The 25370-nt window shown below is 38.6% G+C and overlaps 1 protein-coding gene across 2 annotated transcripts; it reads left to right on the forward strand.

The window, feature by feature from the left end:
• Window positions 1-1669: 1669 nt before the first annotated feature.
• LOC115574243 (uridine-cytidine kinase-like 1) lies at window positions 1670-25123 on the forward strand. 2 transcript variants are annotated; one of them, XM_030405644.1, is made up of 15 exons: window positions 1670-1791; window positions 4475-4683; window positions 7330-7436; window positions 8317-8487; window positions 10545-10616; window positions 14597-14786; window positions 15174-15235; window positions 18345-18364; window positions 19577-19675; window positions 19869-19962; window positions 20176-20238; window positions 20366-20488; window positions 21320-21427; window positions 21723-21879; window positions 22275-25123. In XM_030405644.1, the coding sequence occupies exons 1-15, from the start codon at window positions 1703-1705 to the stop codon at window positions 22349-22351; spliced, it is 1641 nt and encodes a 546-aa protein (XP_030261504.1). In that variant the 5' UTR covers window positions 1670-1702; the 3' UTR covers window positions 22352-25123. The 2 variants fall into 2 exon arrangements, with proteins under 2 accessions (XP_030261504.1, XP_030261505.1); XM_030405645.1 differs by lacking the exon at window positions 18345-18364 and adding an exon at window positions 17712-17728 and having other exon boundaries at window positions 22275-22691.
• The last annotated feature ends 247 nt before the right edge of the window (window positions 25124-25370 follow it).

Genomic DNA, 25370 nt, shown 5'->3' on the forward strand with positions numbered 1-25370 from the left:
TGTCAGTGGACAGGACAGCCTCAGCGCAGCCTGGTGCAAGCAGGACCTCCGGTGGGGTGAAATCATAATGGGACAGACATCAGTGTGTGAACGAAAATCAATTCATTCACAGACCTGCAATAGATTATGTGCTTAGGCTGTTTCACTCGCACGAACTACAACAAAACTGTGTTAAAATTTTAATTATCGCACAATGTTCGGCTCACATGTTTCCCAAATATTAGTTACACTTACACGAAATATGAGGATGTGTTGCCGATATTCAGATAGATCCTTATCCTGGATTTAGATCAGCTCTTCTTTCATACATGTAGGCCACGTCAGCGTGTGATATGGTGATGTACAATAAGATTTATGCCATGTTGACTGATTTACAGGCTATGTCAGAGCAAAACATCCGCGCTTATCACAGATCCAGTCATAAAAGAAAAATGAATCATTCGATTTTTGAAAGAAAAAAAAGGAATTTCTCTGTGTCTAAAAATGTACAAACGGATGAGAGTCTAAAACAATATTACCAAACAAGAATTAGGAAACAAATCAGTGCTATTGCAGTTTTATCCTATATATCTACAGATGTGTTAGATTAAAGACTAGGCCTAAAAGGATTCACCATCTGAAGCCAACATTCAAACAGAAAATGAAAAGAATTTTTTTTTTAAAGCAAATTTATGTTTTGAAAGATCCCCATTTAAGATACATAAAGTCATTATGTATGATAAAGATACTACTGACTGCATGTATATGTCTGTTATGTATATCTATTGTGTCAGTCTTGAAAAAAAAATGGCTTTAGAATTTAGCTTTAGGCCTAATAATCTATAATGATAGCTAAGAAATCCGTTCAGCGTCAATAAAACATACAAAGTTATGGCTTTTAACAGCCAAAGACAAAGATCTAAAAGTGTAAATTATTAACTAATAGTGTAAAGTCCAGTTCTTTGTCATTACATTTGTAAAACAATGTGTAATAGGATCCAAAAATTAAATGTAATGCGGGTTTAACGTGGATTTGCGGCACTGCTCGTCATGATTGCCGCGCTAATGCTGCTTTCACGTGCTGCTAGGACAAACGTATATCCGTTCCGTTTAAATCAGCTTGGCCTCATTACGCCACTCTGAAGTTAAGTTTTTCTTCTTGTCATTTGTCAGCAATGTTTTTACAACACCAAGCATAAAAAACACATAGTACATTTACCTATTAATTATAATTCGAAATTACAGTATAATTTCAATCTAACAATTGAGCAATCTAGAACATTTATTGTGTTGTTGCGACATGCTCACCTTAAGATTTAGGATGACAATGTTTTTAATAGCATTAAGAAACTCCTGTTATTATATGGCCTTTTTTATTTATGTCAATCATGTTTGCCTGCTTTATGTGTAAAAAATGTGACCACTGATTATTTGGTCACTATCATCTCGTGGAATGGACTACCGTGAAGCGTTTCACATTTCCTGACAGAAAATGCTCTGTGACCACTCAGAAGTAAGTAAATTATTACTATACATAACCCTAACCCACCGGAGTTATTTAACATATATTTCATTCTACTATTTAAATGATCAGAAACTATTAACATATTTTCCACGCTACAATAACACAATGTCTGATTACCACAAATACAGCATCAGTATACGTCTCTTAGCGTCATGACGTCTCCAGTGTTTGGTTTCCGCGCCGCACCGCCGAGCAGACATGGCAACAACAAGCAGCGAATGTAAACCAGACGAACAGCAGACAGATGAAGGAATGGTCACAGACAGATCCATGTCGAGGTCCGACAGGTAAAACATGAAGTATTCATATCTGTGTCCGTGTCAGAACGCTGTGAAGGAGTAACGGAGTGAAACTGGCTCTCGTTAGCTAGCTAACGTGGCTAGCTGGCTAGCTTCCACTTTCAGACCCACGCATTGTGTGCGCGTGTACACAAAAGCGAAGGACAAAGAGACGGACAATTGCCTATAATACTTAAACAACAATAAGGTCAAACACCTTAATCATAACATATTTGTAATAGGTTCGTTTGCAGTGTTATACCCAGCGACTGTTATGTTCACACTAGCTTTCTTCCCCTGGTTCCACTTTCGCTTAGAACGGTTTATTCTGTTTCATTGAGGACGTCACGCCAAACTTCTGTGAGAATTTGACAAATTGTGCGAGTTAACGTTATGGTGTCTGCAAACGTTTACAGTGGACGTAGCTTGACTTGACAGCGTTTCAGCCTGGCCTGATAAATTCGGCATATCAACCACTAACCATAGACGAAACCTCCCTTCATTCTGCTCTGTATGAATGTATGTTTTAATGAAGAGGGGCATGTAATAACAAGCGAGACATGTAAACAGTTTCGATAGAAAATAGAGTTTACTCTTGGTCTTCTCTTCTTAACCCAAGCTAATGCTGCTTCGTGGCTAACACTCGATCATTCATAACACGTAGCACTGATGATGTGCGGGGGGGAGGGGGTCAGGTGTCTGCCTGGCAGCCATGCAGACCTGGTTGTGTTTGCACACCTGTCCCGTTGGGTTTGTTGGGGGTAGGTCTGTGATTATTACGGTCAGAAATCTCCCATAAGCATTATTCTGAAATGGGGGGGCAAACTAAGTGGAACCCAGGTGGTTATTTGAGAATAGCTCTGATATGTGTTGTTTTATTTCATGCACGAACCCATTTAAACCTGGGTCAGGTAAATATTTGCTTGACTGATTAAAAATGACTGTAAATGCTTGATCTTCAGCTAATTTGGCTTTCCCAATTATGATTACTAGTGACAACGTTCCCAGAGGCTTTCTCCAGTGTCTTTTCAAAATACTTTTTAAAACAACACGTTTACAGTCAGCATTGTATTATTACAGGGTCTGTTTTAACCATTAGAGATATCATTTGTGTTAAGACAGCAGAAACCTAGCCCTATAATTACCTCAAGAAGAAGTCTGCAGTAGACAAGCATATATTTACATTTACTTTGCACTTCTGTATAACCAGTCACCCAGAGAAGCCATTTTGATAGAATATAGTGTGTTGTTGAAGGAAATTTTGACATTTAAGCAGGAGGACTGGGATCCAATTACCAATTGTACAATTACTGGCCTCTCTGCACTGCTACCTGAGTTACTACAGCGGCACAGTCACACCCACGGTTAGGCACTACAAAACTAGAAACTGAAGGGGCCAAGGAAGTACTTAAAATTGTCCATAAAATCTTATCTCACCAGTAACTATATCTTCAAAGGTATGTAAAATTATCACTTTCAGAAGCTCCGTAAATGCTTCTGCTATTGATCTATTGTAGTTTGAACATACTTATACATATTTATTTTTCCTGCGTGAATTTTTTTTCAACGCAAAAATAAGCCTGCAAATGACTTAAAACTGCCCCTATTAGCTTTGGTCCAAGTTTAAATGACACAACAGTATCACTGAAAATGGACACTTAACACTTGTTTTTCTAAATAAGTGTCCAGGCCTTTGGGGGAAAATGTCATTTTGTGACCTCAAATAAATACCCCTGCCTGAGAGTAACAGTGGCAAAAATGTATTGTAGTTCTTTATTTCCCTATTTATACAAACTTTCAAGTACTTTTGAAAAAGTACTTGCGTGGGGAAAACTGCCTATTCAAAGAGCAGAGCTTAACAGGCTAAATTAAGTTGAGTATTGCTAGCAGACCCTATGATTTGTAAATGCATGATATTCATATTTTTGGATAAACAAAGCACCATTAGATTACTATATTTTTATTCAAACAGGGTTTAATGAAAGTACGAGGATAGTGAGATAGTTTGATTGTAGTCGCAACATGTCCCTGCCAAGTGATGACAGCCTTACTCATGTGAATGCTGGCCCCACCTCATGCTTTGCTCCAGGGCAGCGATGTGATTTCCTGGGGAGTGTTGGAAAGTTCACCCTTCTTCCCCCTCAACCACACCGACAGCAGAGACCTCACTGTGGAGAGAAAGTTTAGAGCGAGATACGAGAGTACACAAACTCCCTCTCATCTCTCTACAGGACAGCAGAGTGTCTGCAGGTCCACAAAAGCTGAAAAGGAAAGCGGATCAATTTTGGTCGTTTTGCAGGTCTTACAATCAAAAGTAGCATTTTGACTGTGAAACTGGTCTTAAAATTAGTTTTGTGGAACCTGCAGATGCTACCGAATTAAATGCCTGAATTGGAGCAGCAGCATGGGGCCGACTATGAGCTAACAGGGCATCTCTGATGGCAACCAGCACAAATTAAAGTAGTTATCAAGCAGGCAACAAGTCACAAAGTCGGAGCCAAATGAGATCCATTTTGCTGTGAAGACTCCAAGTAAATTCCTGTTATTTAGCCAATTACCATTAATTTGGAATTATGTTTTTTATAATTATTTCTAACAGTAAATAGAACATTTGTGAGCTGAACCTGTGGAACAAAGTCAATGTGCTGCTCTCTGATTTTTGTGTTGGCTGTCATCTTGTCTTTAATTCCAGTGGGAGTGGGGACGACTCCTTGGATAGCCTCTCAGAACATGTCCCTCGATGCCCTTTGACCCCGTCTTTATCACCACAAAAACGGACCACAAGCCAGTCGAAGACAGAGCCTCCACTGCTGAGGACGAACAAACGGACCATCTACACCGCCGGCAGACCACCCTGGTACAACGTCACTGGGACCACCTTCAAAGAGGCATTTGTCATTGGTGAGAAATCAAAAAAGCGGTCTCTCTTTTGTTCTTCTGTACCTTATGTCTACTTGACAAGCGTCATAAATATGGATGAAGAGTGTCCACCTACCTCCCACCGAACAAAAATGAGGCCAAAATATCCCACATACGAGTGCTGCCATTTTGAGCCGGTGGTGTCATCTGGAGTCAGACTCTGCGCAGGAGTGGTCAGGCACTTAAGCCATGAGGTCAAGGTCCTGCCCGTAAACCCATCCACTTAACTGTGAGCAAGGCCTAGCTGTCAATCATAATGTCCATCACCTGTACTGGCCCTAACTTTTGGGGAGCTCTCATGTTGTCCATCTTTGTGCCTGACATTTTGCAAACAGTTTCTAGCAGCAGCAGCCTCTCCAGACGGTTCTGTGTAACAAACCATTTGGTTGCGTCAGGTTTGGAGGCAAGTGCATAAATAATACAAAATCCAATAGAACGGTAGGAAAAATAATTTAGAATTAGAATGAAATAAATGATTGAATTATCAGAAAAAATGTTGATTAATTTCCTTAGTCAACTAATTGATAAGTTGACTTTTTTGGGTACTGAACCTATTTTTTGTCAAGAAACACTGTCACTTTGGGTAACAGTTGTGTATACGTGCCCAGTCAGCAGTCTCAAGTGTTCACGATGCTCTGGCCACTATCCTGCTGATCAGCACAGTAAAATATCTGCCCCAGTCAATGCAGCAGTAATATGAACCATGACAGAAAGACTGTGTGTTTGTGTGTACACATCTGTAAGTGTGTGTGGTGTGTGTTTGACATCCACTGAGCCGATATTACGTGGTTTTAAACACATCAGATTGGCATGACTGAGAATGCATGCAGGGAGAGGTGGACATTATCTTTAGTAGGCAATCTATTATTGTCAATGAGCCGCAGTGACTGGTTACAATTTCACACTCTGCTGTGCCGTGGTCGTTGTGGCTCCAGTTAAAAAGGACCAGACTGTGTAACTGCAGGGAACTGGACAGAGCATCATGGCTGGAGAGCATGAGCCAAAATGTATTAAAGGTCCGGGAAAGATAGAGGAAAAACTGAGAGAGAGAGAAAAGCTTAAGGGGAGATAGAGATGGAAAAAAGATGGATGGACAGATGAGCAAAAAGAGTAGGGATGAAGAGGGGATGTAAGGACAGGATGTGAAGCGTCATAGATGGCCGAGGTTGTTTTCTACCTCCTCAGTCTGGATTTATTGCTAATGGAAAATGCAGTTTTATCTGCTTTAACAAGCCACTTCAGTTGCCAGGCTTCACAAAAAATGTGTCACCTATGCTAAATCCATATGAGCACAGTAAATAGGATTTTAATTCTTTTTAATACATCAATTGTAAGTCAGAGCCAGTATTTCTACAACCCCTCTGGAGCTGTAATCATACAGAGAAATGAGCAGCACTGCAGTGTTTTTTCCTCCGTCAGCACTTTTGACCTTGATGGTTCTCATCTGAGCAAAGAAAACACCTCACTCAGAGTTGTTTTTACCACTGAAGTAGCTCTGTAGGCTATTTCTGTTCCTGTGCACACACCGACAAACACACAAACGCTCACAGCAAATGCATCCCGTTTTTTCCACCTTCTCGCCAGTCGGCCAGTATGTTGTTCTGCCCCATTACCCAGCATTGTTGTCCTGAAGGATTACTGTTGTGGTCTTTAACCCAGGAGGTCGACTACAGACCACCGTTTATTACATCTGATGACAGTTTTTTAAATGTATTTATTAAGTTGAGAGATATTCCTAATGACTAATTTCCCTGACATTAAATGGAAGACTAAAATAATTTCGACAAGGTAATATTGACCTTGAGACTACATATTTGAAATGGAAAAGGGTTGAAAAGTTTAAAGATGTGCATGGTAATAGGCGCCAAAACATTATTAAGTAGAGCTGCAGATATTTTTCAGCTTTGATTACTCTGCCAATTATTTTCTCAATTCAGCTAACCTCTTAGTTTTACTAAAGATTTTTAGATAACGAGTGTTGTCTAACACAGTACAAATTACCAATATTTTCAGTTTAAGAGTTTGAAAAAAGTCTCAGAAGTTTGAAAAATGCTTAATCCTGCCCATAATCTTTTCAAGAGTATGACTATTCTTTAAATCAAATATAATTCTTAGACAAATGTGTGATTTTTCAACACAATCTGGTGTTTCATTAACACAATCACTCATGTAAACACAAGATCTTTTTGATTTTTGAAATGAAACAACCCTGTCATCATATTTGTGTGATGTCTCCTGGCATCAAGAGCAGCAGAAATTACATATTGATGAATAGAAATATATAATCAAAGATGAAAAAAGTATACATTGATTCTGTAAACTTTATTTTTGGAATTGAATTTGAATCTTACTCTAAAAAACTGCAGGTAACTATCACATAAGAATAGCAGAAATTACAATTTAGAAACTGCTGAAACCAGGTTTTTGCTTCAAAAGTGTTTTGAATCACTGCTCTACTGGTCAGCCAGATACATTGGAAATGTGATGGTAATTATGACTTTAAGATCAAAAGATCATGATCCGTCATTGCTGTTTCAGTGTGACAAATATGTGGCTTGATTTCTAGATGTTTTCAGATTTTTCTTTATCGGTAACTGTTTGGTGTTTCTGTCTGTTTCCTTCCTGGAGGTCTGTGTGGAGGAAGTGCCTCTGGTAAAACCACAGTTGCCAATAAGATCATTGAAGCACTGGATGTTCCCTGGGTGGTTCTGCTCTCCATGGACTCTTTCTACAAGGTATACAATCCACTTAACAGCACTCAATATAAACTGTCATTTAAAATGTGAATAATTTGATTGATGCCATTTAGCAGTGCTTAGTTGTAAAAACTAATTAGTTTAATCAGTCCAATCATCATTCAGATTACTTGCTCAGCATTTTAAACTCGGTGGTCCATAATGATTAATTAGCTTTTGATTTTCAAACAACACCCAGTCAGTGTAATTGAATATTAAGCTGACGTCCAATCAAACAGCTGTTCCTTCCATGCTTGTTTGTCATTATTGCTGATTTCAGCACAATAAGTAAAAGCTGCTGATTGATAACCGATTGAGGACAATAGCTCATACCATTTATTCCATTCTCTCCTCTGAGAGGTCGATTGTGTATTCAGTTTGCCTTACTCACAGAATCGAGCCCATTAGGTCTGCATGTCTCTATAGATTGAGACCTAGTTGTGGTATTCTTGTAATCAATTGAACACTGATGAGTAAAATAAGTGGAGATAGAAAACTGACCTCTAATGCACCACAGTGTTGGATTATAATATGTTTTTGTTAATGTTACATGCTTTGTATATTAACAGATGAGGAGCTTCACATGTTTTTCTTTAAAATTTAAATTGATTGAAGACACTTTGTGAAATCTTGCCATCAACATTTCCTGTATGAAATGTCTCTTGCTACATCAAGCATAACTTTCTCACGATTTCACAACAATTTCAGTATTTAAAACATAAGCTTTGACTTTTATGTTCCGAAATTCCAGTTGAGGACTGAGGAGTCATCCTCCATGGGAACTTTTATAATACTTACAACTGACATATGATTCAAAGGACATAGACTGAATGAAAAGATTTATATCTTGTTTTTCATCTGCGCTGTGTTTGTGTGTTAGGTGTTGAGTAAAGAAGAGCAGGAGCTCGCAGCTAAGAATGAGTATAACTTTGACCACCCTGATGCCTTCGACTTTGAGCTGCTCGTCAACGTCCTGAGGAAGCTGAAGAAAGGAAAAAGCATCAAAGTCCCAGTTTACAACTTTACATCTCACAGCAGGCGCAAAGAATGGGTAAGACATTCTCACTACTTAATCGACTCTGGGGGAAAAACTTACCTGGACATGCATGACAAGAATCATCATTAGTTGGAGCACAATTGATGATCAAATCTGTGTGGCTTAAATATCTCTAAAGCTGTTTTCGTAGTTAAAGAATTAGGACCTAAGCTTCAGTGGGATCGACCACTTCACTTAAATTTTTAGAGGATAAACTGTTTCACCAAAATAAAAGCAGTCAACTGTATTCTCTTTCTTTTCTCCTAATTTAGAGGACAAAATTACCAATGTGATGACAAATCCCTTAACTCTCTCCAGGGATGTATTAGTCGTCTGGGCTGGTGCCAACTGAGATGCTTGCTAATTTGCTAATTATTAAGGATTTAATGTACAAGACATTAACCCAATCAAAGAGCACAAATTTGCTCCCAGAAGCATTGTGAAGAATCAATCTAGCTGTGTAGCACTCTGACATCTCCTCTCTATTTCTTTGCAATGTAATTTCATGGCTGAAAGGCACAACACCTCGAAGGAAATCGCCTATCACGACTCTGAAATCATTTTATGGGCCTTTTTGTACTGGGGTGAGTGTAATTAAGCCCCAGGCCCCGGGGGAGTGGAGGACTGAAAAGGGCCAACTAGCTTCAGACTGGATATACTGTGTACTCTGTGGATGAAGAAGAGTGGCTTCTTCTTCTCTGGTAAAACAGTCACGTTCTTTCTCTCTTTCTCTCTTAAACATGTAAAGAGCCACTAAATCATCTCCTAGCAAATATCAGGGAAATGAACAAATCGATAAACACTCATCCATTTCTTTAGAATTCACTTTCTGCTTTTCACACAGAGCCTCGCATGGACGATCTCTGTCTCCCTCACTTTGTGTATACCAGCTGGTTCTCTTTCTTCCTCCAAATCAATACTCAAGTGTCCAGTCCATTGACCTTAGCATGAAGCTGGCCAGAGGAAGGTAATAGGATTGTGACTTACTTGGCACCATTTTCTCTTTGATTGAGATGGTGATTAATCTCTCACACACGCTTGCTCTCCACGGTAGTAAAGCAGGTTCACAATGAGGTTCATCAGATAACAGTGAAGAACATGGATGTGTGCTGAGGTTGTGTTTGTGGGGCTACATGGCTGCGTGAAATTCGACAGCCACGTTCAACTGATCATTAGGGCCGAAACTAGCAATTATTCTGCCATTTTTCGTGAATAATGTAATCATCTATAAAATGTGAAAAAATGCATACATACTTGCATTTTTGTTGTCTAAATGTCTACAAGAAGTTTCAGAATTATTAGTATTAAGATGGATGCACTGGAAGTCTAAACTTTGATGGGGATTTAATGAATTATAAACTAACCCATGTGTTATATTCTGTATTATAACGTATAACCCTCTATCTGTCGTGGTACATATCGTGCAGTGATTAGGCAGATACAGATATATCTATCATCGGCTTCAGCCAATAATATCAATCAACATATTAATATATTGGTTGGGCTTCAGTCATGGTTTGTCATGTCACTGTTCCAACAATCACCAGCTCAGGTTTGGTTGAAATAAACCCTTTTTTCCAGAGTCGAATGTGAAAAACTTCTGGCCTACCCACGGCATATTTCTCTGTGGTCTCTCTGATATCATATTGGTTGTTTCCTGTAAGATCAGTCGCATATTAGACATAGTTGGCCTGACGTGAAAACCCGACGCTTCTGCCAGAACAAATAAAACCTGAGCTCACAGATTCTTCTGATTTTCCAGGCTAGCTTTATAACATCTCATGACTCACTTAGTCTGCAACTTTGGAAGACTTTGGATATGTCGATTTAAGACTTCAGAAGTCTCATTAGGTTTGGTTTAACTTGAGGACGCACTTTGAATTGGAACTAGGGCTGTATTCAACCATCTTTGAACTGCTAACTGTGACATGGAGGCAGCCTCCTCATGGCCAGTGTGAACATGTGGAAAGTGGCATCTATTAACACCTTCAACACACATCTATGGGCCTTTGAGCGTTAAGCTAGACTTAAAAATATTAAATCTGCCCTCCATAATTTGTTTATCTCAACAGAAAACAGTGTACGGGGCCAATGTTGTCATCTTTGAGGGCATCTTGGCATTCGCCAACAAGGAACTGCTGAAGGTAAGAAAACTCTATTTCTCCACAACTAAGTTTTCACTCTTTTGTTTGCCCTGTCTCATTGTTTTTAACTCATAAATGCCTGAACAGTTTCACACATCACGTGCCTGATGAATAACACCATACAGGAATGCAGACAGTGAATGCAGCACTGATTGGCAACTGGTTTACATTTCTTTAAATAACTTCAGACATTTATTGCATCGGCAAAGTTTTCATAATGCTGTCTTCTCTGAGCCAGACCTGATTAATGGCCCAGTCAGCCCAGAGACAACCAACAGACTGATTAATGGTGAACTAAATTCTATGATTCCGAGCAGGGATATTAAATTTGCTAACTGCTAAGTTATCTGTGTGATGAATTGTTTCATATGGGGGACAGAAGGAACTGGTGCTGATTAGTGCCTTTTTATAAATGTCAGTCACTTTTCCTCACAGATCATGATGACAATCAGTGGTTTGATCATCTTTATCCATATTTCTTTTTAAATTGAATAATTATATGTTTTGTTTTTTTAAAACAAAATTCCCGTCTATTACTAGGAGCTCCCCTTAGTATTAAATAAGTAACTACATATTATAGGAAATCAGTGGTAACATTACTAGAGAAGCACCTATATTTTTACACTTTTCTGTACATAAAAAGCTAATAAATGAATGCAAAAATACTGAAAAAACATCTTTGTGTGCTTGTGTATAGGAGACCTGGTTCATTGGGAGAAATGTAATCCTGCATATCGAGGAAATCCATATGAATTAAAGGGCGTCCTTTTTTAACAGAGTGGTCCTACAGCTGCTATGCCTTGCTCTCCTTAACCTTCTGGTGTGTGTGCGTGTGTGTGTGTGCTTGCGTTCGCGCGCGCGCGCTTTCGTTTGCGTGTGTCTGTGAGAGCTAGACCGTGGCGATAAGGCACACAGCCTCCCCAGGGACTTGGCTGTGTAGTTGATTACCCTCTGATTCTCTTAATAACAGCCTTTGTCCACGGTGATTAATTGTGTTTTGTGTCCATTCTTGTAATTGAAGTCAATTATTGCTTCAAATCTGATATGCTAATGGAGAGGTCAGGTTTGAGAATGTAATTAAGACTAATTTTATGCTAGGATTTGGTCATATGACGGTACATACTGTGAAAAAATCATAGAAGATTGGATATTTTTCATCCTTTACTTGTTTTATTAACATCGGTAATATCAAAGTGGCATATAAGTAGCACTTCATCATGGCAAAACTGGATATACAGGATTTCAGCAGGATTTATTTCACTATTTAAAGTTTGACTCCAGGGTTTTAGTATTGCAACTCCACTCCCACAAGACACACTCAAGACACAAATTCAAAGCGCTAGACGCAGAGAGACCCTGACTTTTAGACCCTTATATTGGTCAAGCTCCACTAGATCCTACATTTCCTTTGAACACACAGTGCACACAGCGCACACACAACACACACAACACACACAACACACAAATTTATCTCCAAGTCGACATGAACCCTGATGACCTCAAGGTTGTTATCTCAAACTTTGGAGAGCTCACTCTAGAGCCACAGAAGACATTGTGCAACTGTTTTCGCAGGCTGTATATAACTCCCTGTGACTGGTTAACTGACCTATATGTTTGAAGTCTGCAGAATTCCCTTTTAATTCACTGGAATTGCCAAAAAGAGGGCATCCTCTCTGTTTATGACGCATACATGAGTGACGTTGGCTTGGCACTTACTTGCTTAGTTTAATGGCATACCACCAAGACATGCACACAGATAAACAGATATTATTAGGTAGTTACAATATTTTGCTTTTTATCATACAATACATGAATTCATAGAGACGCTAGACGGCAAACTGAACATAATTTTAGTGGATGAGAGCTGGATTGTGAAATAAGGTGATCCCGGCAGAGAATAGCAGATGGTATTCCATCCAAAGTTAAAAAGTTTTTTTGCCGTCCTCTGTAACTGAATTTACATCTACCTCACACAAGGAGGAAATATGGGGGATCTGGACAATGAGAAATTAGTACATTTGTTTTTTTATTTCTTCTCTCACTGTCCATGTTGGTAATAAATCATCAACATGATTTGAGGAGAATTTACGTGTTTAAGTGAATCCAAGATTGATTTTAAGATGGATGGATGGAGGTGGAGTATTAATGGAAAGCTGCATTTTGTGGCTACATGCATCACTAGAGTTCAGTACAGCATCCTGCCATTCAGTTTGTCTGTAATTTCCCAGTAATAGTTCTCTGTAAAGAAACTTTGTTCGATGCTAAACTAAAATGTAATCTCCTTTTTAAAAGGGTCTCCATTTTAAACCCAAGTTAAGATTAATATGCTGCATTGCTCATTTGTCTGTTGACAATCTTAACACTTTAGTTACATGATCTGACCTTATTTTTTTTATAATTGGCACCAAATCTTTTTCTCTAGGGATCTTCCAAGTAAATTGCCATTAAAATCTCAGAACCGTTGAAGGTCATTTGGCAGACACTTCCGGATATTTTGTTAAAACACATACTGTGTTCTGTTTCTTGGTTGTCCGTAGATTTCTTGAGATTCACCTTGTGACAGATGATGATAACGGCTTGTTGAAAAAAAGCTTAACTAAAGGGTGCGTTTTCGGTTTCATGTTTCACTATTATAGTGACACCCAGGTGTTTTCCTGTTGCGCGGTTTAGAAAATGTAGCCTATTTATTGCCCTAGCCTTGTTCTTTAACATTTGGGAACAATCCATTCCTCACTCACCTCGTCCTATAGCCTGACAGCCGTGCTTATCCAGCAACATGCTGTCTTTCAGTTGGTCAGCTCCTCAGATTTACAGCAGTCACAACTGGACAGCTTGTTGTGCAACTGAGTTATACCTAGACCTGAACCCCTCCTCAACTAAACCATTCACAAACTTCTTTTTTATTTCACAAGTCATCAATAGTTGTGCTGGTGAGCGAGGCTGTTGCCTCTTTGTTGTTCCACCTCTGTTGTGATAGCAGCTCATTGATTTTTCTAGGTTTTGCTGAGTTGAGGTTCAGTTTAATGGCGCTTACTGGACAGATCAGCGGCTGACTTTCCCTTTTTTAAAGTGACAGCAAGAACTAATGTCTTCTCAGTTTTATACATTTGACTCTTTAACATGTCCTGACCCCAATGCCACATATAAGCTATAAAAATGTCAAATCATAGAAGCGGCAGAAAAATGCTTTTTTTAACTGACTTTCAGTTTGCAGCAAAGCAACATTGTCTTTGGCTATAAGAAATGAAGCCCTCAGTTTTTCTTTGATTCTGTCTGCCATTTGTTCCTCTTTTCTTAATATAAGTAAAATTTATACTGTTTCTGCACACCACATATTAAATAAAGTCAGAGCCAAAATAGTCAATTTGTAGAAAATTGGTTGCCAACCATTATTACAATCTAACATATTCTCCAGTTCAGCTTCTCCAAATCAAATGTTTTCTGCTTCTTTATGATTCACACCGAGTTACTTAGACAAAACAAGCTATTTTAATTAATCTTTTGTTTTGGGAGATTATAATCATCATTAACAGACCAAACATTGGTGAACATGAGGCATTTTATTGGAAAAACAATCAGTCAAGAAAGTATTTGACAGAATAATCAAGAGTAATAAAAATACTAGATTTTGAAATGATCAGATCTGATCATTTTTTTGCCTTTTCTTGTCAGATTGCGAATAGATTAATTTTTTTAAAGAATGGATTACGGTTAGGGGGTTTGTATCAGTATCGGTCCTGAGTATCGGTTGATCCCGAGTCTAAAATAATCAGTAAAACATGCTTCAATAAACATGTCAGAAAAAAGTATGCATTACAAGGTTTAACCTGGTATTTGTTTTTATTCCTACACTACATTTTAGAGGATTAACATATATAGCATTTATTGTAAGGCTACTGTGTTGTCTTGACATGGAAAGTGCTGAAAAAACCCACAGAATGTTTGGACTGACTTCTTTCCTTTTCATTCCCTTCTGCCAGCTTCTGGACATGAAGGTGTTTGTGGACACAGATTCTGACATCCGCTTGATACGGAGGCTGAAGAGGGACATTTCACAGCGTGGACGGGATATCAGCGGCATCATCAAACAGTACAATAAGTTCGTAAAGCCGGCGTTCGAGCAGTACATTGAGCCTACAGTGCAGGCAGCTGACATCGTGGTGCCCAGAGGTCAGTGGAAATATAGATTACTGTGTAGGAATAAAACGGTACTATTCAATATGTGTACACTCTACATATTACTTGATACTAGTGCTACTGGCCTCCTACTGGTCCAGACTATGTACACCAGTGTGCTGTTGTTGAAGCTTCTTTGCAGTCGTCAACAGCAGCTCATCTTAAGTGCTGCTCTTCAGGCCAAGACGACCTGTGGAAAAATGTAAGAATGAAAAAATGATGCCTTCAGAGAATGTTGAAAGTGTGAAAATCTTATTTTAATTTCTGTTTCTACAGTGTCTGGCTTTGATAAAAGGTGTACTGTTTGGGTGGGGCAGGTTCAATTCGAAGAGTATCGCTAATGTCTTTTCTTTTGTGTTTTTAATCTCATTTTATTTCCAGGTGGAGAAAACTTTGTCGCCCTTGATTTGATTGTTCAGCATGTTCATAGCCAGCTGGAGAAGGTAAGGACTCTTAAGTCTGTTTCTGTGTGAGAGTTGGACAGTGAGCAGAATCTTACTGACTAAGCTGAACATTTGGTTTCTTATTTATTCCACCCTTATTGATATTAAATCGTTCGCCAGTCTGTGAGGGCTTTCTTGCAAAAAAAAAAGTGCTGTTGTACTGGACAGTGTGACACTATTGAATTTCTTTAATCTGCTGTTGGAATATTATTTTAAACAACCATAACCTCCACAATGTAGCTAGTGGGTTTCAAAACAAGCAAAATGATAACTTTTGCAGAACGTTTGACTGTTTGAATTAGCTGTTTTCATCATAACTTGCCTCTTTGGATTTAAATGATCAGTGTTCCATGGACAGAAAAATGTGCTTTTCTAAAATCTGAAATTAATTTATGGCCAAACTTAAAGTAAAAAAGAGGCGATCAATGTTTAGTAATTTACCATGTTTACACGAAGTCTGTCTGCGACTGCACTAAATTGGTTGAAACTGGGCATTTATATTTTAGATATATTATTCAAATTTATTCATATTTTTCCCTGTTTAGCTGTCATATAATGCCCTGTTAGCTACGGGGAAAGGGTCAGACATGTGTGAAACAACTTCCATCTCTGGCCTTAAAAACTTTGCATTTCAAAGTGCTTTGAGGGTGTTTTATTTTGATATACATCTCTGGTTTAGGTCCCAAGAAATTGGTCAACTAGAAAGGGAGGATTTGATCTCATTAGGAGATTTTTTTTCAGCCCTCCTCAGAAGTTCCATTAAGAAATATATGCTGCCATCACCCACCTCTGTAAGCCTTATTTAAAACTCTAGTTAATGAAATTACTTTGGAAATGATAGAATTTGTAATACCTGAGATGAATGGGCTCTTGGCTCAGGTGACCTCGGTACACTTTGTTAAACCACATGTTGTCTCTTCCTCCCTCTGCTGGTTGAACAGCTGTATGATGTTCAGCCTCTCCTGCTGTTTTCTGCATGTGAAAAACTGGATGAAACCACTCAGATTTCACTTTCTGTTTAGTTTCCTGTTACAGTAGACTCATAATTCAGGAGTTATACTTCAAGATGATTAAATGACACTTAAAGCAAACTAAGATTTAATTTCTCAGGTAAAAATCTGCCTGTCTCTGTATCCGTCATTTCCCCTCTGTAGTCTTCTGAACACGAGCTGAGGTTAATGAGACAGGTGTCCTCCATCTCTCCTCACCTCACTGTACCCTCAGCCACTTAATGACCTGCACCAAACTATGATCTGTGATGTACCTCCAACGTATTCATGCATGTCTCCAAGTAGAACTCACAGAATATCTTTCACATTCTCTACACCTGCAGTATGAGGCATGGACAAGTGCAGGTACACACACTGGTTAGCATAATATAGTCCAATATTTCCCCCGTCAAAGCAGTGATCTCCTGACTCCTACTTCAGCATCACCAGCAGGTTAAAGTGTCCACTAATCTAGTGAATCATCCCAACATTTACCTCATGGATTCACACTAAATTTCATACACACATTAATGTTCCATTCAGGATGAATTGTTGTAACACTGGTGACTCCTTAACTTCATCTAGCACCATCATCAGGTCAAATGTTTTGTTCTTTTCAGTATTTAATAACCAATTCCAGCAAAATGGCTATAAACAGAAAAATTAGTTGGCAATTAAGTTTCTCCTTATTTTATTTTTTCAGCTCTTCTGTTAAACAATTGATTCAGGATTTTGTTGATCGAAAATGCAAAAACGTTTGCTGGTTCCGGCTCCCTAAATGTGAGGGTTTGTTGCTTTTCTTGTCATTTATGACAGCAAATGAAGAATCTTTGTTTTTCAAAAGAAGCAATTTTTATGACACCATTTTGTGCATTTGAACCCTTTTCATACTTTTGACATTTCACAAGCTATTAATCAATTAAAGAAAAAAATTGGCAGATTTATCAATACTGAAAATGATCATTAGTTGCAGCCCGGGAACATTGTAAAGCTTATACCAGGGAAACATAAGTATACTAGTGATTAAAATGTGAGCATGCTGATGTTAACATTTAGATTAAAGTACCGCCTGACATGTCAGGAAGCTCTTTATTATGAAAATCTGTGAAATGATAACATGGTCATTCCACATAATTCCGCTGCAGATTGATATAAGTAAACATTGTTCGAGCCTACATTCATAATTAGGGCCCGAGCAGTCACAGACCTGCGAGGTCCCTATTGTTTTTCGAAGGATTCTCATTATTTTTCAATGTTGTGATGTCATTGATTCTACATTTTAACAAACATTTACTAAACTTTAAATGTTTGTTTCAAAGGTTTAATGTTGCAGGTTGGCTTATCTCATGTTTTTTTTTTCCCCTTTCCTCATGTGTTTCACTGTTTACACACACAAACCCACATGCTCGCGCGTGTGTGTGTGTCTCCTTGTGCGTGCACGACCCCCTCCCCCCCTTGCCTGGCTGAATGCTGTGTAACCATTCCAGCGTGAGATCACTGTGAGGTATGATTGTTGCTTTTTTTTTTTAATTAGCCTACTACATCTTCACCCTCCTCATTTTTTCTTTCTCCTCTTGCTGTCAACCAGACCTCGTTTCAAAACAAAGACAAAATAAATATTTGTATTTGTCGCTTTAAATGGCTCTGCGACCGATGTTAATGGGGTCTGTTCAGTAGTTTTTGTGCAACACTGCTGACAAACCAACCAACCAACAGACAGAGAATAACCCCTTAGCAGCCTCAGGACACAGGCCAAAAGACACATAAATAGTTAGGGTTGAAATTTAAGTTTACATAAAAAAGGTTGATGCTCTTGTCAGTTTGTTAAATAAGGTTGAATGCAGGCTGCACTCAGCTGTTAGTAAGCCTCCTGTAGTGTACTTAGCTGTGCAGTAAAGACCTATGAGTCACCCTAAAATAAACCCACTTCAAGACAAACTGAATTGATCGAGCTTCCCTGCGGCCCTGAACTTGAAATGTTCAGTGTTGCACAGTTGTGATGTAGTGAAGCCGTTTCACTACTCTAATACACTTCTTTCTCTTCTTTTCCTCTTCTTTCTCTTTCTTCTCACTTTTTTATTACTTAATCTCAACAAATGAATATCTGTTCACTTCTTCAGAGGAAGCTCCGCTGGGATATGTGAGGCTCCCCCCGTGCATCCTCGTTTAGTGTCGTACTTTAAAAAGCAGTTTTGTAGTTTTTCTTTATTATTGTTCAAATGCATATTTAAGTGAATGACTTGAGCCAACATGCTTGATTGTTCCCTTTTGAAGACCAAAATCTGATGATGAAACACTGAAGTTGTTTTTGCAGTAAAAGCGTTAAACTCATTTGCAGCCAAAGCATGCTTTATTTCCTTTAGAGCTGGATCAGAGCATGCAGCAAACACATTATTTCTTTGCTCTCTAACAATGTAAGCATGTGTTTGAAAGTGTTTTTTCTGCAACATGTGCTAATTTTCAGGACTTCATTTCTTGTTTTGCATCTTGTTGGCTTCAGGTGACGGCACACACTGTGTCAGCCTTTGCGTCGAGAACAACACAGAACTCTCAGCTAGTTTTTTTTTTTGTGATATGACGGCAACAATTTCTGCTACAACTCAAATATTACCTGAATGAAATTATTCAAATTAGAAACCTTCCAGGTGAATTGCCAACACCGTGGGTTGCCTGTTTTGGATGTTTTACTTATCTTAAAACAATCCTGTTTTCTTTTTTATTCATTTTGCTTTTAGATCACAGCTGCCGGTTTAACCCTGTAGACTGTATAGGTTCAATTAGTCCTGATTTAAGATGGTCAAGAGTCTGAAACCAGCCCCTGTTCACTCACACAGCATGTTGTGAACATCTGCTTCATATCACAAGTAGCTAGCATGTCTGCTGGAAGCAACATACTGTATGTAGTGGGTACTAATAATTTGAACATTTGCAGTTGATTTGGAAAATGAATCGGGTGGATTTTCAGGAGACGAGCTGCCTTCTCTCTCAATCTGCAATCTTATCTGATCATTTTTCACAGTAGAATCTATTTACTTGTCATAATTGACCTGATTCATTACAGTTCAGGTGACCAAAAATGGGACAGTATGAAAATATTGAGTTACTAGTATTGTGATATTATCTTTAACTGCAATTATGTTTACCAGCATAATCATCAAAATACACTTAAAACTCTTAAAATGGCATCACTTTACATATTGTTGGGAAAGAATTATTTGTATCTTTTTATATCTCAAAAACAAACCTCCGTTAGAGAGAAACCCTAGTCTACTTCTACAGTATGTTACTCAATGAGTCTTGATCTCTTCTACACATGAGTCACTGTGTGTTTGTATACGTTTGATTTTCACAGATCGGCTCTGGCCTCGGCTCACCAGGGGCAGCCTTTACCCAAAACCCTCAGTGTGATGGAGAGCACACCGCAGGTCCGCGGCATGCACACCATCATCAGGTCAGAATGCACACTCGGACACACATTTCACCAGCACATCTTGTTGACAAAGAATAACTTGTTGTTTGACATTGAAAAACAAAGTGGGATTCTGACTTTTATTCCCTGGTGTATGTCAAGCTCCAACAGTTTTCTCACCAGAGCCTTAATGTTTTCCCTCCTCTCTGCTCCTGACCTCTGTGTGTTTGTGTAGGAACAAGGAGACGAACAGGGATGAGTTTATCTTTTACTCCAAGAGATTAATGAGGCTCCTGATAGAACATGCCCTCTCCTTCCTGCCTCTCAAGGTGAGTTCTGGTGTTTCTGTTATTAAAGTGGAGATCACTAACTGACCTGCTGCTTCCTTTTTTGAAGGTTGAATCTCGTTGGAATAACGAGCGTTTTACGTATTCTCCTCCATGATTTAGTGTTCTGCTCTCAACATCCAATTGGCTGCTATAATTGTTAAACTGGCAAGTTGACAAAATGTTTTCCCACTTTGTTTTTTTCTTCCTCTCCAGCCGGTGTCTGTTGAGACACCTCAAGGTGGTGTCTATGACGGGAAAAGACTGAGCGGTAAAAGAGTAAGTCCTTTTTTATGCTTCTGTTCACCTGGATCATCACTTTTATTGCCTTTCTATTGCCCTCCGATCCAGTTAACATGAACATTCCAGTAAATATTTCCTGAATGTATCATATGCATTTCTTCAGATCACAGGTGTTTCCATCCTGAGAGCAGGAGAGACGATGGAGCAGGCTCTGATGGCTGTGTGCAAAGACATCAGACTGGGAAAGATTCTCATCCAGACCAACCACGACACAGGTGAACCAGAGGTATGTGAGTCTCAAACATTACAACCTGTACAAATACAGCATTAAGTACAAAATTATCAGGAATAAATACTTTTTAGCAGGAGTGTGTTGTCTTTAAAAGTTCCACAAGCTTACATCACTGACAATTCCATCTTGGATTTGGAGATTAGTCACATTTTGGCAGTTGTTGGCATGTTTCATTTTGTGTGGAGAGCCGTATCAAAAGCGAGATGAAATTTCACAGCACCAGTTTAACATCCGATCTCATCAGAAAGGAGTTGCTCATCCAAAACAATATAATCCTGGATTTTCTGTCTGGAGGGTTTTCTGTTCTTACTGATTGCATCTTCTTTGTTATTACTTGTACAACTTTATCATTCTGTTTTTGCTCTTCATGATCTTTGGCATGTTTTATTTGGATTGTGAGTCAAGGTTAGGGCATAGCATGTTAAAAATGTCAAATGTTATTAGAAGAGAGATCCTGATGTTTCATTTATTCCACGCGTAAATAAAGGAAAAAATGGGATTTATCGCAACATCTGTTGTGAGCTTTATTTTATCACTTAAATCCCAGAATGATAATTAATAGACTATTGTACAAGCTTGTCAACAGCTTTATGTTGAAATGATTGATGATCATTTGTATCTGACATATTTTTACTTTTCCTGCAGCGATTTAATGATTTAGGTAGGGTTGTACTGAAGCTTCGGATTATTTTTTTTGATTGTCAATACAACAAATTAGCTTCAAAATATTTTGTAGAGCCTGAGATTAAAGCTGGTAACAGATACTGAATATGAGAATATCTGCACATTTCTAATGTGATGTACTGTCTCATGCCTTTCCTTTAGCTCCACTACCTTCGTCTGCCCAAAGACATCACAGAAGACTACGTCATCCTGATGGATAGCACTGTGTCCACCGGAGCTGCTGCTCTCATGGCCGTCAGAGTCCTGCTAGTGGGTCTACAGCTGTCATTAAAAACACTGACCAACTGATGAATATCAGCTTAGAAATGTTTATTTCATTAGTCGCAATGTTTCCTTAGTGGTTCGCTGAAAAACCTCACATCGCTGTTTAGAAATTTGATATGAGATAGAATAAGCCATCTAATCCATATTAAGATATTTGGAAGGAAGCTGGCATTTTGTAACTGCTGTAAAAATGTAAATATATTCAGTCAGCCTTGATGGAAACCAGTCCATGAGGTCTTTAATGAACATGCTCTGTCTCTCTCCCCATTCTCCTCTGAAGGACCACGATGTAGCCGAGGATAAAATCTTCCTGTTGTCCCTGCTAATGGCAGAGATGGGTGTCCACTCAGTGGCCTATGCCTTCCCTAAAGTCCGCATCATCACCACTGCTGTGGACAAGGAGGTCAATGACCAGTTCCACATCATACCAGGCATTGGTGAGGAGCTTTCTTTTCAAAGTACTGCTTTGAATATAAGTTGCAGAGAAGAAAAATCACAAACTTTTATTGGCAGGTGATGAAAAACAAGAATTTGTGAGTTGGGGGCATCAAATGGTAAATCCACACTGAATCAGACAGGAAAGAATGATAGAAAACTGCAGAATCTGAAGATGTCATAGTCAATACTCTCACAGCCTAAGAAAAACCCTGCCCTGACTTTAGTGTTTAAAATGCAGCCACACATATGGTATCCGATTTAATGAATGAAACTGTAAATTGAATAATCGACCTTAAAATCTAATTGAACTGAGTATGTCCAGAAGCAACCTACTAATTACTTAGGATTAAGGTCATGTATAGCCTTGTGTTACTTTGCTATTTTCTTCCCAAAGGTAATTTTGGAGATCGTTACTTTGGCACGGACGCCCCGTCAGACTGGTGTGAAAGTGATGAAGGGATGGACTACTGAGGAGTGAATTGATCAGGGTTGTGGAGGGTTGTTACAGAAGCACTTAAACATGACACAGTGAAAAGAGCGACGGTCATCCCTCACTGCTCTCACCTGCTCATCGTCCTGACAGGGAGGTGACGCTGTATAAACCATTTCCTATTCAGATGAGTACACAGAGTTCACTGTCGGGCTAGTGCAGTTGCTTAACTGAGTAATAGATTTGTGCCAGGCAGGATTCCGACCATTCTTCATTCAAGTTTCCAGTGACTTATTACAGGGGTCCAAGTGTTGCCTGTTTTAACTCAGTTCCACTGCAAATCTCAACAGACTGAGCTGCATTTACTGCCAGCTTTGAGACAAACGCTTGATTATGATGTAAATAATGTTGCCAGTAAAGTGTTTATTTTGCTGCAGGCTGCAATGCTTTGAAAATGTTTATATTCACATACTGTGAATTTACTGGGAGAGCCTTGAAATTGTTGAGTTTCTTACAGGATTTTGCATGGTAAGTCTTTTTGCCTTCATAAACCAGATGTTTTAAATAAATCATAGGAAGTTAGCGGGGAAGATTTGGCTAGAGCTATGCTCGGTTTAATCCTTAGCAGTAAAAAAAAAAAAAAGAAAAGAAAAGTAGAGCCCAACCAACACTTGATTTTCGGCCCATTTTAAAATTTTGATTTATGAGCAATTATTTACTTGTTTGTTAATTTGGCAGCACAGAGCAGGATGCTAACGTGAAAAATAAAATGGAATAATAGAATCACTAAGTGAAGTTAGTGAGATTAATCGAATCAAATAAGGTTGTAGTCACATCATAAAAATCCTAGAATAAAAACACGAAGAATTGTCTAGTAAGCCCCCCCCCCCCGAAAACAAAAACAAAAAACAATTATTTATATATCACAGCTTTGCTCTGCTAATGAAGCTCCAGCTGACTGTACTGCTGTACTGTATAATTATAACTCAGGCAAAAAATAAGGATTCATACTTGAACGAAAGAAAACTGACTGACTGATTAAGGGAAACAGTCAAATATTGTTGGTCACATTTGTTTTATCTGTTATATTTTTTTTTCTCATGAATTTGATTTAACACCAATATGTTACAACAGCAATAACAAAGAGCCATGTTCTTTAAACTTGTTATTGAACGTCACTACATTACAGACCAGTATTTCACTTAGCTTTTGCTGATAATTAAGTCAATGTACAGCTAGCTAATGCTTTGTATTGCGTTGTCTGTCAGAAGCTGCTGGTGTAACGCTCTGTGTGGCTTTTAATCACTTGTTAGTAGCACTGTCTACATGTGAGCTTTGTCACTGGCTGATGATAATCGTATAAACCAGGAGACCAAACAACACCAGGTGTTCTTTTTGTGGTCAAATGTCCTGATTTAAAACAAAACTGCAGCACTTGTGTTAGCATCAGATATTCAAATATACTTTGTCAGGCTTATAGTCGTAAGCATTTCATGCTTGAACTGGTCATATTTTGAGCTTTTTTTTTTCTTTTGGGATATAATGGAGAAACTGAAATGTGACGCTTACTTGTTGTGATAACATTTGCTGCTGCTTGTAGCCTTTTTTATGTTATTTATTTATTGTATCATTAGCAGCAGTTCCACATCTTCACATATCGGGTTTGCATCATATTAAAGCCGTTCATCCAAGTTACATAACCAACATATTGTTGTTTTAATGTTTTTACTATGAAGGTCTGCAGACTGCAGTCTGTCCAGATCATATCTGTCAAACACAAGGTCATTTTAACACTGGCTGTGATTAAATAGTCTTTTTTGCTCTCTAAATGATAAGGAAAGGTGCTTCAATATTTCTTTCTTATCTCCTTAAGAATAGGATACATTCGACCTTTCTTTCCAAAAGGAAAGATGATAATGCCATCCCACAGTACCTTGGGTTTCTAGTGTAAGTGAGCTGGCTGTCTTTTTTTGTCCTTGTGAATTCTGCTTCACATCTTTTGTTGACCTCGTAACTTTTTCTGTCATGGAAAAAATGTTTTGATGAATTTGACAGAACATAATTGTTTTGACTATTAGACAGCAGCCTAGGTCTTATTCACTGGACAGTTTAACTACCATTAAAGGGCAGCTCCACCAATTTTACATATTAAAGTGTGGTTAAAGTGTATTACTGCATATGTGGAAAAAGTAGTATAAAGCCTTTTGTGGCCCCAGAGGAAGCTGCATGGAATCTGATAAATTGCCTCGGGTGTTGTTGCTGAGTGGCGAAGTTGAATTGTGGGTAATGTAAGCAGCAGGTTTTGAAAAGCAGCCCTAACACTGTTGGACTCAATACAGCAGAACAACAGATTTCCTTTTCAGTTCACACATTCTTTCTTTTCAAAACCTAAACAAAAGCCACTAAAGGAAATATACTGCTATTTCCACATATGCAGTAGTACTCCCAAAGACCTGTAAACACACTTAAATGTGTAGAATTTGTGGAAATAATGGCTGAGTTCCTTTCAGGTGCTCGTCAATTAAGTTATTAATTACACCTGTACTCTGATCATGTCCAAACACCTGCATTGATTTTATTAACGTCCAGCTGTGCAGCCAACACAAGTCACAGATGTATCTGAGAACACGAACAAAAACTTGAAACAAAGTCAGCTGCTGTCACTTTTTATCTGTACTTCACTGAATGTACGTAGTTACACCTGTGTTGGCCAGTCAGCATTTCCTTTATGTTAAATATATGTTGGTTTCCCATTTTGTTTTTGTAAATTCCGCTTTACCTGTACAGAATAAAAAAATAGTAACTTAAAATGACTCCTCAGTGTGGTTTTCATTGTCATTTTGTTCTGCATCCGGGTTACCCGGGGGGGGGGCGCCACACTTCACAGGTCGTTGTTTACAGCGGAAGTGACGGACACTGAAGTTTTAATGCTGCCTTCCGAGGCTGTAGGAACTTATCCCTTTTACTTTGTGTACCGTCATTTTCAAGTCAGCAAAGACGTCAAAGCAAGTGCGAGTTTTCACTTTTCATTAGTGAAAGGACTGCATACAGTGTACATCA

The sequence above is a fragment of the Sparus aurata genome, chromosome 22 (assembly GCF_900880675.1).
Source record: "Sparus aurata chromosome 22, fSpaAur1.1, whole genome shotgun sequence".
NCBI lineage: Eukaryota > Metazoa > Chordata > Actinopteri > Spariformes > Sparidae > Sparus > Sparus aurata.